The sequence below is a fragment of the Nelusetta ayraudi genome, unplaced genomic scaffold (genome assembly GCF_046127955.1).
Source record: "Nelusetta ayraudi isolate G7.1 ecotype Tasmania unplaced genomic scaffold, CSIRO-AGI_Nayr_v1 ptg000060l, whole genome shotgun sequence".
Lineage (NCBI taxonomy): Eukaryota > Metazoa > Chordata > Actinopteri > Tetraodontiformes > Monacanthidae > Nelusetta > Nelusetta ayraudi.
This window is the reverse complement of record NW_027466110.1, coordinates 96704-110489: the sequence shown is the minus strand read 5'-3', so window position 1 is coordinate 110489 and position 13786 is coordinate 96704. Positions and strand designations below refer to the sequence as shown.

The window sequence follows — 13786 nt, the reverse complement described above, 5'->3', positions numbered from 1 at the left end:
ATATGACATTGGTAGAATGCGAAGCCTTTAAAGACAGAGTGCCAGTCTTGCTTGCTTGAATCGGCAGAATCTACTGATGAAAGAGGAAGACGCAGCTCGGTTGCGAAGCTCATCTTCCCGTCCTCACAACATTTGAATATTGCTGCATGTTCTGCCTCGGGGCTGCGGCAAATAATTTCAAAGGCTAAAAACAGCATGTTCCTGCAGAGGCTGAGGCCACTGGTGGATCGCTGTGTAAAAAGGAGAGTGTTAAAAAAAAAAAAAAAATCCATTTCCTTTCACTACTATATCAGCGGAGGTCTTGGAACCCATGTAACCCTGCTGGAGTGTTACAGTCACCATGGGTTTCCGCTGTGTTGGCACTGAGTGGAATTCCTTCCCGTCTGTGAAACCCCAGCAGGGTTACGTGGATTTGAAAACATCTCACCAGAGCCTCTTCATCGAAGAAACGATTTCCACCAGAACCAGGCAGCAAACAGGGACAGACAAAAACACAGCCGTGCTCCTCTCGTCACGGGGTCGCCGTCTCTTCACTCAGAGGTCACACCTGCGTGTGAGTCTCCAGCAGCCGGGGCGGCGTGAAGGAACAAAGGAAAAAAAAAAAAAAAAAAAAAAGCCTCCCTCTACTGGCGGCCGATAAAATAGCAGCATTTTTCTGTGGGTGAATGTCGTCACTCGTGACGGATGCGGGGATGGGCTGTGCTCGGTGAAGGTTGATGGCGATGAGTATCCTGCAGTGCGCGACAGTCTTGAACAGCACGAGTGTCAAAGGCAGCCAACAACCTGTTTTGTTTTGTTTTTTTTACAGACGCGGCGCGAACGGCGGTGAAAGTTAAATCCTCATTTAAGCTCTAGAACAGCATCGTTGACATCAGATATTGGGTTTGGACATCTCGCTTAAGTAGTGGGTGTACTTCAGAGCGCGTGTGTGTGTGCATGTTTGTGTGTGTGTGACAGAGAGAGAGAGAGAGAGAGAGGGGAGAGAGGGAGGGTGGGGATATAAATGCATTAAGCAACGTCTGCCTTCAGCGTACCTGATCTGGGAGCCTTGTTCAGTCAAAACAAAAACAGCTGTGGAACTAAATACTAAGTCAGCCCTTGAGGTCACATCATCCCTTTCTGCTCACGCGCTGGTCAACATCTGTGAATCGAACGCTGAGGTGACTCTCCATCCTCTCTCTCTCTCTCTCTCTCTCTCTCTCTCTGTCTCTCTCTCTCTGGACCTGTTCCTATTCCAGCCAGTGGAACACGTTCTGTGAAAACAGAAAGAAAAGAAAGAAAAAAGAAACTGGGCGATGTTCATCTGCAGGGTGCGTTGGACTTGGAGTTGATGATGTCTGTACTGTGTGCCTTAATAAGCCCTTTATTTAATGACACGGAAGTCGGGTGGATCAAAGGAATAGTAGGCAGAGAGAGAATGCTACAGAAAGTCTATGTGTGAGCTGAGGACTGTCAGGAAGAAAGTAAAATGAAAAAATTAAGATTTTCCTACTGGTGATATGTCAAATATTTTTTTTTTCTATACGCAATTATTTGCAGGTGTTACTATAGTATGTGTTTTCTTTCGTTGTACCACAGGTACCATGCTACCTTTCCCGTCAAGATGCACATTATCCAGCTATAACAATCTTCACTTATTAAAATGATCATTTAAAAACAAAACAAAACAAAACAAATGCACTGGCAACATCCAGTCTGTGTGTTTCCTGTGAATAGAAAGGCCTGAGGTTAAAATGTCAACTCTCGAAAAAAGATGCTGATAGTATTTCAAGGGCAATCAGTGAATCGAGTTGTTGTCTTGTAGGAGAAGTGCTGAAAAAAGAAATCAAACAAATAAATGAAAAATAAAGTGAAAATAACGGAAATAAAAGGTTTATTCTTTTACTGTCGGCCACACTTGATTGTTAATCAAGCGAGAGCCGCGGGGAGCGGCTGAAGAAAAACCAGAAAAGAAGACAGAGGAGAACGTCAGCATCGGTGTCAATTGTTGCCAATGTTGCAGCTTAAATAAAAAAACAACGCAACGTTAAAAAGAAAACTACAACAGAAGTTTTTCCATCCAGAGAAACAGCTGAACACATCGTATTCACAGCGGGGAATCCTGACGCCCCGTCCGCTAACGTTGCTGAGCATCGCTGCTGAAAACTGGCCAGAATCTAAAATGGGCTTTTGGTCAAACGCCTTAAAAATACATCTTTGGTGAAGGCAGGCTTAACACAGGCTCATGTGTTGTTCTGTGAGATAAAACGATTCTGTGTGCTTAGTTTTTTTTTTTTTTTTTTCAGCTTCGACTCGGCGGACAGATGGCTGAGAAACAGAAAATCCTCCGGCGAAATGCTTCTTGAAATGCTGATGAATCAAAAAAAAAAAGAAAAAAAAAGCACATCCCCTCAGATGAATTCACTTTGGGGGTGTTTGTCTATAAAATATCTGTTTTTTATTTTGGGCTTTCCAAACTCAGAACTCTGTAATCTATGTGCAGTGTTTTCTTAGTTCACAACAAAGTTGATTTTAGGCATCTTGGGTTTGCCGTCCAATATTGCTGATTTAACTTCATGAATTACCATAGTTTTTGTTTTTTCTAAATCGGAGGCATTCAAGAATTTTCTGATTTGCTGCAGCTGTGTCTTTCCTCTAATTCCGAGTTTATTTATTCATTCCGCCTCTCTGAATGTGTGCACATAGCACAGAAAATGGGAAAACACCAATTTAACAAAACAGGTTTGGCCAGTCTGGGGCTTTTTCACGGGCCAATTTCTTTAAATCAGTGGATAAGGTGACCAGAGTATAACAGAGTTGTGACCAAAAGCACAAAGAGACCCAAAATGAAATCCTTTGAAATCTGATGATCACAGATCAGCTGCAGATCAGTTATCTGTCTTAGCTTAGCCAGGCTAAGTTAGCTTCGCTCGGTGCTTTCTGCTGTGGCGTTGGACTGGACTGAAATGGGAGCTCCACCACACAGACAGAGCGAGCGAGCGAGTGAGTGTTGATAAAAGTCATGAACCTGTGTTAAACTCAGTGCTTGTTATAGACATCAGAATCGTGTTCAAAGCCCAGCGAGCTTTGGACGAGATTGTGGCCGACAAACCAGCTTGACGGGAGCGACGGCCGGTGGCGTCGCTGCAGCCAGCCGGTCAGGTAGACTCTAAGGGTACGTGTCAGCAACACACACACACACACACACACACACACACACACACACACACACACACACGCACGCACACTCACACACACACGCACATGCATTAGGAGACATGCACACAGCCGCACAGTCTGACACACAGAACCTGGACAACAAATCGCCGAGCACTCACAAACCAAGACAAGAAAATTCCTTCAAAAAACAAAAAATCTGCCTTGCTTAGAAAATATCTTTTTTCTCTCCTCCTGTATGATGGAAACAGGAAACAAACGGGCACAGAAAAAAAAAAAAAAAAAAGAAAATCACAAAGGATGGACATCAGGAAAAAAAAGAACATCGTGATTGTGTTACTCCATAGTCAGCCAGTGCAACAGAAACCAAGAATTGGAACACAGTGTAAAAAAGCGTAGTGAGAGAAACTCAGCCATGAGGAAGCCGACCTTCCCACTCAACAAAAGGCTGTGGCATCGCCCCCCAACCCCACCCCCCTCCCCTCCCCGATCCTGTCTGAGGGACCGCGTGTGTCCTTCAGCACGTCTGTGTTTGTTTGTTTGTTTGTCTGTCTGTTTGTCTGTTTACGTCTCTGTTTGTCTTGATTGATTCGTGTGTCTCTCCTCCCAAATCGTCCCACATCTCTTCTGCTCGCCAGAAGGCGTTGTCCGCAGGCTGCCGCCGCTCACACAACTGTGGCTGTATTTTTCCACATCGGTTGCCATGGCGAGGGAATCCCCACCCCCCTCCTCCTCCTCTTCCTCCTCCTCCACCGCCTCCTCCACCGCCTCCTCCTCTTCCTCTTCTTCCTCCGCCTCCGCCTCCTGCCCTCCCCGCTTAACGACCTCACCTCTTCCCCGGCAGCTGTATCACTCCTCGTTGGCGGGGCTCTCCTCCAGAGGCGAGATGACGGGGAGACCCATCCCCGTTGCATTGTGGGAGGCGGTGAGGCTGGCAACAGTGTGTAGGAGGACGAGGACCAGCAGGCAGAGTTTGAGCCTGCTGTTGCACAGTCTGCAGGCTGCCGAGGAGCTGAGGGAGGTGCGGTGCTGGCATGACGGGTGAGTTCTTTTCAGGCTCCCCCTGGAGGGGCTGTCCCCTCGCAAGTCCCACAGCACGTCGCAGCACATTGCTTCCGGGTCCGCACCTGACGCCTCGTCCACCAGCAGCCCTTGGCGTGGGACCGGGAACGGGTGATTGGTGGTGGTGGTGGGAGAGAAGAGCAAACAGTCGCCATTAGAACAGTGTGGTGCGTTAAAGCCTCTGCTTTCAGTAAACAGTCCATAAGTCGAAAAGGATCAAGCGACAGGAAATCCATTGTAGAGCCAATATCGGCACCGTTCAACAGTGTGACATCACACAACCGCTAACTTAAAGGGTCCATTCCTGGCAAAATTACCCCTTTAAAGGGTTTCTCTCGTGTGTCTCTAGTCTGTTCGCAAACCTCCCAGAAGTACAAAAATGTCTGTCCTTTTATCTGCGCACTTCAGGGTATTGGGGCTTTTTGTGATGTCACAAAGGGCCAAGAGACCTCAGCCATACCCCCAGATGGGCTCAGGGACAACACCGCCCAACAACTCCCTGCTTTCACCTTCTAAAGATGTCTTTGAAAATGAAGAAAGGCCAGAAAGACTATCAGTTTTTGTTGGAGGCTTTTTTTTTTTTTTTGCAGAAGGTTGTAAACACAGGGCTAAATGCGCTGTTTGTGTTTTGGATGAATCCTGGTGTGAGATTCATCTGGGTGTGAGGATGAAAAATAGATCTCGAAATGGGTGAAAAATACAATACATAAACATTTACTGGCGTATACAAATGTGTACTCATGTAATAGTGTTAAATGTGACCACTAGAGGGCAGCATCATCACATACACATGGAGCATTCCAGCGACTAGAATAGCTTCTCCTGGTGACACAAGAGGGAAGTAACCCTTCACGCACCTAAGGACAAAAATCTGTGCGCGTGCATCCGGGTGGCCATGTGTGCGTGCGTGTGTGCGTGTGTCTGTGTAGAGTGTACTGTGCTGCGTTCACTGACTCTGCAGCTGCCTCTCGGCAAATAATGGGCAACAATATCTTGTTAGCTCGACGATTAGCGGGAACATCCTGTAACTGCCGGGTCACGTGCACTCGGTGCGTATCGTCCGGCCACCAGACTGTTTTCTCCCACTGAGGGAGTGTGATCTCTAGCAGCGGAGGCAGCCGAGGTCACTGAAGCGCGTCACTTGTAGCGCCGAAGCAAATGATTTGGAAGGAGGAGGAGCACTTCTCCTCTGGCCCTTCTCAAATAGTCAGCGCGCCACTCCAGATGCAGAGTGCGACAACCTCAACGGTCCTGCAGGGAACGTTTGCACGCTTCCGTTCCGTCTCTGAGTAGTTTCAATTTATTGCCAGGCTTGGTTGGTAGATTCTTCAGTTTAGATTGTGATTTTTTATTTATTTATTTATTTTTTAATTAATTTAATCCATGCAATCCGAGCCATGTATCTCACAATGTTTAATTTAATAGTCAAGGAATTATTCATTGGCGGAGCTCAATAATACACAGCCACTGCGGTGAAAGTAACAAAACGCCCGTAGCTACAGAAGTAATTTCAATTTAAAGAGCCAATGTCAGACCATTTTTTTTTTCCTGCTGATAAGTTGTTCCCAAAAACTCTGTAAAGCCAACATAGTTAGATTGTTTGTTTGGAAACATTAGCCCTCTCTTTACAGCCTCCATTAAAAAAAAAAATGTGAATAATGAAGAAGGCGGTTTAAAAGGACAAAACGAACAGCAGGCAGGTGGTGTTTCCACTGACTTGGTGATGGTACCAGGGCCCTCTGTTTATCACAATGGGCTGTTTTACAGAATTGCACAGATTTATTAAAATGCAAAGCGGGCAAAAATAAATAACGGCAGGACTTTTCTAGCTTCTCCCTTGACTTGGGGTGTGTCACAGCTGGGAAACACTGTTCTCGCAAAACAGATTAAATTCAAAAACATTCAAGACGACTATAAATACATTATTCAGATGATACAGTGCAGTAAGAAAATAACTCACTCACTCAACAGCAGCAACAACAAACAGATCTTTACTGGGACGGCAACACCAAACACAAGAGACAGAGACAACAACAACTCGAACAGTGACAGTTGTTTGTGTGTTTGTTTGTTTTTTGTACCTGTGCATATAAAACTGGGGCTGCCACCTTGAATGAGATCGTCATTGTCCGGCAGGATGAAGGGGCACCGCTGCTGCACCTCCAGGCAATACTGAGCACAGGGGATTCGCTTACTGCACTGCCTTTGGGAGGTCTGGAAGTACTGAGAACACAGCCAGGGCTTATAAACCATCTGGGTGGGGAGACAGAGTCAGGGGTTGGGGGGGGTGAGGGCGGGGGAGGAAGGGGTGGACAGAGAGGACACGGATGAGTCAGGGAGGGGGTTCCACACACAACACCAAACACTCGCTGCATGTATGAGCTTCAATTTGAAATGAACTCCAGCTGTCATGGTGGTCCTAAAAAAAAAAAAAAAAATGTCCGTTTAATGAATCTGGCTGTTGCTGGAAAGTCATCGCACTGTCAGCCAACACACAGCGGTGCCAAAAAAAAACAAAAAAAAAACAACCCTTCCGCCTCAGAGCAGACGGGGGATTACTGTGCATCTCGCCATTTTCAGAGGGTTAACTCTTGTTTTTTAAAGGCAGCCGGTATCAAATGGTGGACGTCGCGCGGAAGACAGAGCGCAAAGGCGGCTAACGTGGTGGTAAACTCTTGTCAGGACGGCGTCGCACGCCAGCGGCAACAGTTACGCGATGAGCTGGGGTCAGAATGAGACGTGTTTCTGAAACTGATTTTCAACACGAACACATAACAGCGAGAAAGAGGAATCCACTTTGGTTCACTCAATTACAGAAACAGGATTCAAGCAAAGAAACACTGGACTTATTTCTGTGCTGATGGTGATGAGTGTGAAAACCCCAATATTTGATCCCAAATCCCAATTTATAACATTGGTCTGCGTTCATATTTATTCTTGGTGAAACACAATTGGTGTCTTCCACGATCCTTGGTTCTAATGCGCTGGTTCTGGAGTGAAAAGGGAGGAAATAAAGACCAATGGGTGGAGCTTTTAAAAGCTTAGTGGCGTGTGGTGACAATTTGAGTGGCGGTGGATGCTATGATGTAACTCTGTTGACACAATGCAAAAGCAAAACATAATCAAGTCGTCAAAATGCACCGAGTCACCGCCGTGCGATTAGCTGATTAGTGGCTAGCATCTTACCACGGCCGGTGTTGTTTCTCACCCCTTTTCTCCGCCGCAAGTGTGGACAAATTATTTACTTTGCACCCCGCTTTCCCTCCTTCCGGTAATAAGGCGCTCGACTCATTGTGGCGCCATTATCACCTGCAGCAATTAGCGGGAATTTCCTGTGAAATACCCCGGGGACGCGTGTGGCAAGCCGGCACCTGCTGTTAGCTAATCGTCTAGCCGTCAGTGCTCTGAAAAGCAAAAAGACACTTTGCCCCACGCTACTGTTGCTGTGCAGAACGTCCATATTGACACAGTCTTGAAAAGAAAAACAAAACATTCAGAAAGGCGTAATGGATGGGGAGGTCAAAAAGTTAATAAAGAAGCAGCAGACAAAAAAAAAAATTGCCGGGGCATAACACTTGCAAGAAAATGACTGGCGATGTAAAGTTGCAAAGGAGCAAAGGAGAAAACAGGGAGTATTAACATTAATAACTAGCAGTTTTGAGATATTGGACCTCACGATACTCATGTTTATTTTATCAACGCCGTTGATGGGCTTATTAATAATACATCCATGGCGTAGTCGATTCAGGCTCACACATTCTCACTGCACACTTTTCTACACTCCCCCCCCCCTCATCTATTCAGTCTCTATGTCATTAGTACATGATATTTTATTTTTTTCTAAATTAGTCGGTTAATGGGTTGTCTAAAAATAGTGGAGTGATTAGACGGAAACATTTGCAACGCAGCTTCCGAATCACTCCAAATACGAAGAAGTTACGACTCCGAGTTCATACACTTCTGTTCCAAAAGCATTCAGTGCGATAAAGAGGTGTTTCCGTGTGTGAAAATGATGCTTTATTGCCAATCTACTGGAATAAATGTTGGTCAAATCACTGTGGGAACATATTGGCTGGCGATAAATAGGGGGCCTTATATGCATGACTGAACCTGTACACACACAGACATTCTCCCGGACACTGTATATTAAACTGGTATGAGCTTATAATTATATTTGCAGGGCACAGATAAGGCAAGGTCGCACACACGTTGGCAAACATGTACACAGTGCACACACACAGACACACACGCACGCACGCACACGCACACGCACACACACACACACACACACACACACACACACGCACGCACACACGCACACACACACAGTCTGCCCTTCAGTCTCTGATGAATGTCACAAATTAACATGTGGCCACACATTTAATCTTCTGTAAATTCAATTAAGATTCCTATATCATAAATGCGTAGCAGGTGTGACATGTGAGTGTTTGCGCAAATTAAAGGTGGACTGATTAATTGTACCATTTTGTTTTTCATTTTTTGGGGGGGCAGAGGGTGCATTTTGACATAATGAGCTGATTCCAAATTTTAAAAACGACAAGCAATCGAACTTCAGTAAAATGCTAACTGCTGCTGCTAATTCTACAACTTTTATTGTGACAACAACTTTTTAAAAGTTATTTTCTTTCCAGTTTAGAGTACCTGCTGGATAACAAATGTTCAAGTAAGCATCAGCAATGTTATTTCTCAGATGATACTATCGTATTACTTTTATTTAAGAATGTATTTCGAGCAGATAAAAGAAGTGACGTCAGCGGTTCAGGTCATCCTTTGGCTGATCCGCTCTCTAAATGCCAACATGGGCCACAGAAACACCCTTATCAGTCGGCCACTGGTGTGAATGGACTTGCGTAAATCGCAGCCAGGATTTATTGATTTATTTTTTTGGTGTTGTGCTTGGGTGGCACATTTTTGTCTGATCCAGCTGCACCCTTATACTTGGACATATATTCCCTTCCTGTGGCAGTCAGCATGGGCACAGACTCCAGCAATAAGAACCGACACAACAGCAAAGTTCAGCCTCTGCATTTTGCAACACAAATGCTCTGACCTGACTTGGAAAAAAAAACAAAAAAACAAAAAGCTGAATAATCAATAACATCACGGGTGTATAGATTATCTGTGGCCGTCGCCTGAAGCAGCACTTAGCTGAGGTAAGAAGGCAACCACTGCAGCCGCTCTTCAATAATGCAGAAAAAATAAATCTTTAGCTCCGCCAAGGCTGGGTCGAGAAAAAAGGCTAAATGTTCCTTTTGAGCCTGCGAGTCGGCGGAACATCTGTCTGAGGTGTAACAGATGTGGCAAGGAGACATGTTTTATTTTTCTGGCCCATTGCCACAAACACAGAGTCCCATTTAGTGGGACGTCAGGGCTGCTGATGCTGCTGACGCTGCTGCTGCTGCTGCGGAGCTCCAACTCTCCACTTCCTCAATCATCCGTCGACTGGAGATCCATGACTGCCAGTTTATCATCCCGCTGTCAAAAGTCGGAGACAGCCCGTGAGAGAAATGGAAAGGAGGAGTGTCATGGCAGAGAGAGCGCTACAACGGACTCATCTCCCGCTTATATGACTCCCACTTCCCCAGGCTGCGGTGTTTTCTCCACTCCTAACTCCTCAGTCACTGACTGGTTGAGTTAGAGGTCAGCCAGCTGGCTCTCAAAGCGGACGACTCCCTTTTCTGTCACCTTTTGCATTCTTGCGACTGTCACACGCTCCATAAATGGTTCTCGGCTTGACTTGGGTGCCTTCATTGTAGCTTCACAGGTTGGCACACTTGCCAATCAAGTAGCAACATTTGTCTGTAGCTTTGGCAGACAAAGGAAAGGGAAGGAAAATGAAAATATCATATTCACTGTTCAAATCACGCCCAGAAGTCAGAGTGCTAACGGCGCTAACTCTAGTTGTACCCTGTGGACCACGGCACAAGAACCAAATTTACGAAAGATGGGTTCAGACCCAAAGGCCTTACGCATCGTCCTCATCCATCTTGCCAAACCATAACAGAGAAATGTCAAATCAGACTCAAGATTTCCACGTATTCTCTAAGGGGTTGACTTCCCTTGTGTGTAAAAGAGGGAACGCATGACAGTGAGAACTGATTACCTGGGCTAGCTACTAGCTATGTGGGACAGCCACGCATGATCAGTCACCCGTAGAACTCGACTGGGCCCCAGAAAACCGTATATTCAGCTGTCTGTTTTCAGCCTCCTGCTCGAGACGATGATTTGTTTGACCTTCCACATCGGCATACACAGAAGAGGGAAAAAAAAAAAAGATAAGGCGACCACTCAAAGTGGAACAAGCACCTGGGGTCTTGCCACTCATGCGCATCACAAAGGGATGGTTTAAAGAATTGCATGGTTTAACGTGCTCTTGCACTCGAAAGTGGAGCAAGGACATAAACATTTTCTGAGAAAGTCCAGATTTTCTGAGATACAGAGAAACTTTGAATGATAAGGAGTATGTGCATTGTAAAGACCGTCTGACTCAAGCGTCACCATGGGATTTTACACAAATCACTCAATTTTAGTGTCTCTTTCTTACACCAGTTTGGTTCCCATACACTTATTTTTTTCAAAATAGATGAAGAGAGGCGGCGGAAAACGTTTATGTAGAGAGCTGTTGGATTTTAGTCTTATTATTATTCTGGTTGTTGAAGTGTTTTGAAGGCATTTTTTTCTGACTGCAATACAATTTATATACACTGAACATAAAATGCTGATTCCCGACCGTGTAATTGTTTTTGTAAAGAACAGACAGATTACCATTAATGCTCAACCTTCCCTCCCTGCATGAAGTCGGGTGAAAAGAGCAGTGCATTCAACAAAGTGACGCTAAGGCACTTTAGCATGTAAGAGGTCAAAGGGAAGCTGCTCTTGGCTGGTATGTAATCTATAAGTCCAAGTCCTCCTCCAGCTACTGGAGCAGCAGCAGCAGTGATGCCTGTTAGATTCCCCATGCAAGACGGACCCTGAAGGGCTCCAAAAGCAAAGGTTACACCAGCTGTGACCCGGACGGTCCACATAGACCACCAGGCAGTGGTTGCAAGGTTAGCATGTCAGTGAGCCAGTGCACACATCGGGCTGGTAATTGGTTGTAAAATGGAGTATTACATATTGTACCAATCCATATTGTCCATATTGTTCAGATCTTTATTTTTCAGCAGCTTTACACAATTAATCAAACAAGCAACCCTGCTTAATCTGTTTACTTTGTCCGACACAAATCCTTGTTTTTAGCTTCCTGCTATCAATGGTTGTTCAATAGCTGCTCAGTAGTTAATCAGCGCTAACTGCAACATGCCGACAGAAACGAGGCAGTCAGCTGTATGGTTTTAATCAGGGCTCGTCGTGACACCCTGGAAAAAGTATCACTGGGTTATCAGTTCCCCTAGTGACGTCACAAAGGGCACGTTTTCCAAACTGCGTGTTTCAGCGCTCGTTTTCTAAAAACTGGAGCAAGATAGAGAAGCAACAGACAGACGTTTCCGGGGGAATTTATTCACGCTCTAGAGACACATATTGCTAGAAAGCATTGGCAGATTATTGTTTCGCCACGTAATGTGGGACCTTTAAACAACAGGGAGCCTCTGTGCGGAAAGCGCATGTCGGATTACCGCGTGACTGCTAAGCAGATTCAGGCAGTTTAAAATTACACCGGCTGCGATGAGTGTGCACGCTTCCCTGTGCTTGAGCATTTATAAATGGAAGAAGAGGAGAAAAAAAAATGAATAAAAATACAGGCATATATATGTTTGAAGGGGCGCCAGGGCTGCAAACGGCGTCAACGGCGGTTTACGCAGGGAAAATGTGACGCAGCTAATGACCCGAACGTCGAGACAGACATGAAATAAGTGGCCGGGTGGGAGTTGCCAAGACAGCGCGAGGAGCCGGCGGGAGCAGCGAACAAACCAAAGGACGAGTGACGCTGCCGGCAGACGCAGGCCAGAACGGGACGCGCTGATGCAAAGTGAAGTGACACAGAGAGGAAGTCGCGCAGCCCCCCCGCCCCCCGAGAGGCACCCACCTAATCGCGCTCGCGTTACATTTAAATCACAGACGAGAACCTCCTCCTCCTCCTTTTTTTTTCTCTCTCTCTCTCTCTCTTTTCAAATGCCTGCCTACCTGCTGTTTATAGGCGAGCGCGCACGTGCGAGCGCGCGTCCCTTCGCAAACAAAAGCCACGCAAATGCAATTTACCGCGCCGCCGGGACAAGCGCAATAATTACAGCGAGCGAGGCGGCTGGGAGAACGGAGCCAAACAAACAGAGGGACAAAAGGGTGAGCACGCAAAAATATACACATAAATAGACGTGGCCCTGACTGCTGACTGTAAACAGTGAATAGTGAATATGACATTGACCAAGTAAGTACGAATTACGATAAAATGAAATCACCCGATAACTTCATTGAGCCTATAATTCCTCAAGAACTTGATGGTGTTTGAGATCAAATCAGTAATGCTGGTGATTGGCTTGTAAGAGGAGATGTTTTCATAGAGCACAAGTTTAGGATTAAATCGCCAATAAGGAGGAAGAGAAAGAGAAATATACTCCAAGTATAGATAAATGGCACATTGCAGAGCTCATGCACACGTCTTTATGTGATGTAATCAACGAATAACTTCATTACAATTCTGGTCGTCTCGTAGTTTCAAAGAAAAGCACATGGGGTTAAAATGAAAATGAGAAATGAATGTATGGTAACTGAATATTAGTAGAGGCAATATTTCTAAACAGGGGAATGCCACACACAGCAGATCCTCATGGCTGCGCCAGGATCTGACTCCTGGGTTTTTTTGGGGGGGAGTTCTTTATGTATGTTATGTTTCTCCTCACTCCCTATGATGCCAACGTTAACCTCCAGTGAAGTGTTCGTGGCCTCGACGCCAGCAACACACCGTGCAATGGTGAGTTGTCTGACTGAAGCGGTTTTTCCGAGCTGAGGGCTGAAGCTGCGAGCCTGAACTCGGCAGCAGCGGCGGGCTTGCATGAAAAATGAATGTATGAAACATACGGTCAAGACAGCGTGTGAATTAATGATGAAGGGATGAATCCGGTCCGTCCAGGAGGCGTTCGCCTCGGCGCTCGCAGAAGATCCATCAGGCCCCCGTCCGGAGTTCCCACCAATCAAACGCTCAAGAAAAGTCAGGCAGTTCTCAAAGTTAATTCCGAGTCAATTCAAAACGCGTTGTGTGTCTATTCTCCAGCTTCAGGGTCTCCCTCACAAACCAGGTTGACTCGGACATGATTTTGCAATGAATTATCAAGCCAAGGCCCCCCGACGTTACACTGTAATAATCAGACATGTTCCTTCGGTGGTGCTGAGGTGACTCAGTCGCCTTAGTGAGTATGTGACTGATTAACAGGACAACAAAGAGTGCTTTGGAAACAAGGATGATAAATTCTAATTTATTGTCATTAATATCGGGAACATAAAAAGAATATTGGTTCTGGAGTGCAGGGAATGTTTGTGAGTATCCCTATGAAAACATGATTCTTATCACCAATAAACCAATAAACTACACTTGAAATCTACTCTTAAAGTC

General features: G+C 45.7%; 1 protein-coding gene across 1 annotated transcript in view; it reads right to left on the bottom strand.

Moving 5' to 3' along the window:
* Positions 1 to 4005: 4005 nt before the first annotated feature.
* nalf1b (NALCN channel auxiliary factor 1b) overlaps positions 4006 to 13786 on the bottom strand; it is a 60115-nt gene continuing 50334 nt past the window's right edge. Inside the window, exons 2-3 of the mRNA XM_076039975.1 lie at positions 6300 to 6471; positions 4006 to 4307 (exon numbers count right to left, since the gene is read on the bottom strand). Of these exons, the coding sequence (XP_075896090.1) occupies positions 4006 to 4307; positions 6300 to 6471 (474 nt within the window). The remainder of the gene's footprint in view (positions 4308 to 6299; positions 6472 to 13786) is intronic.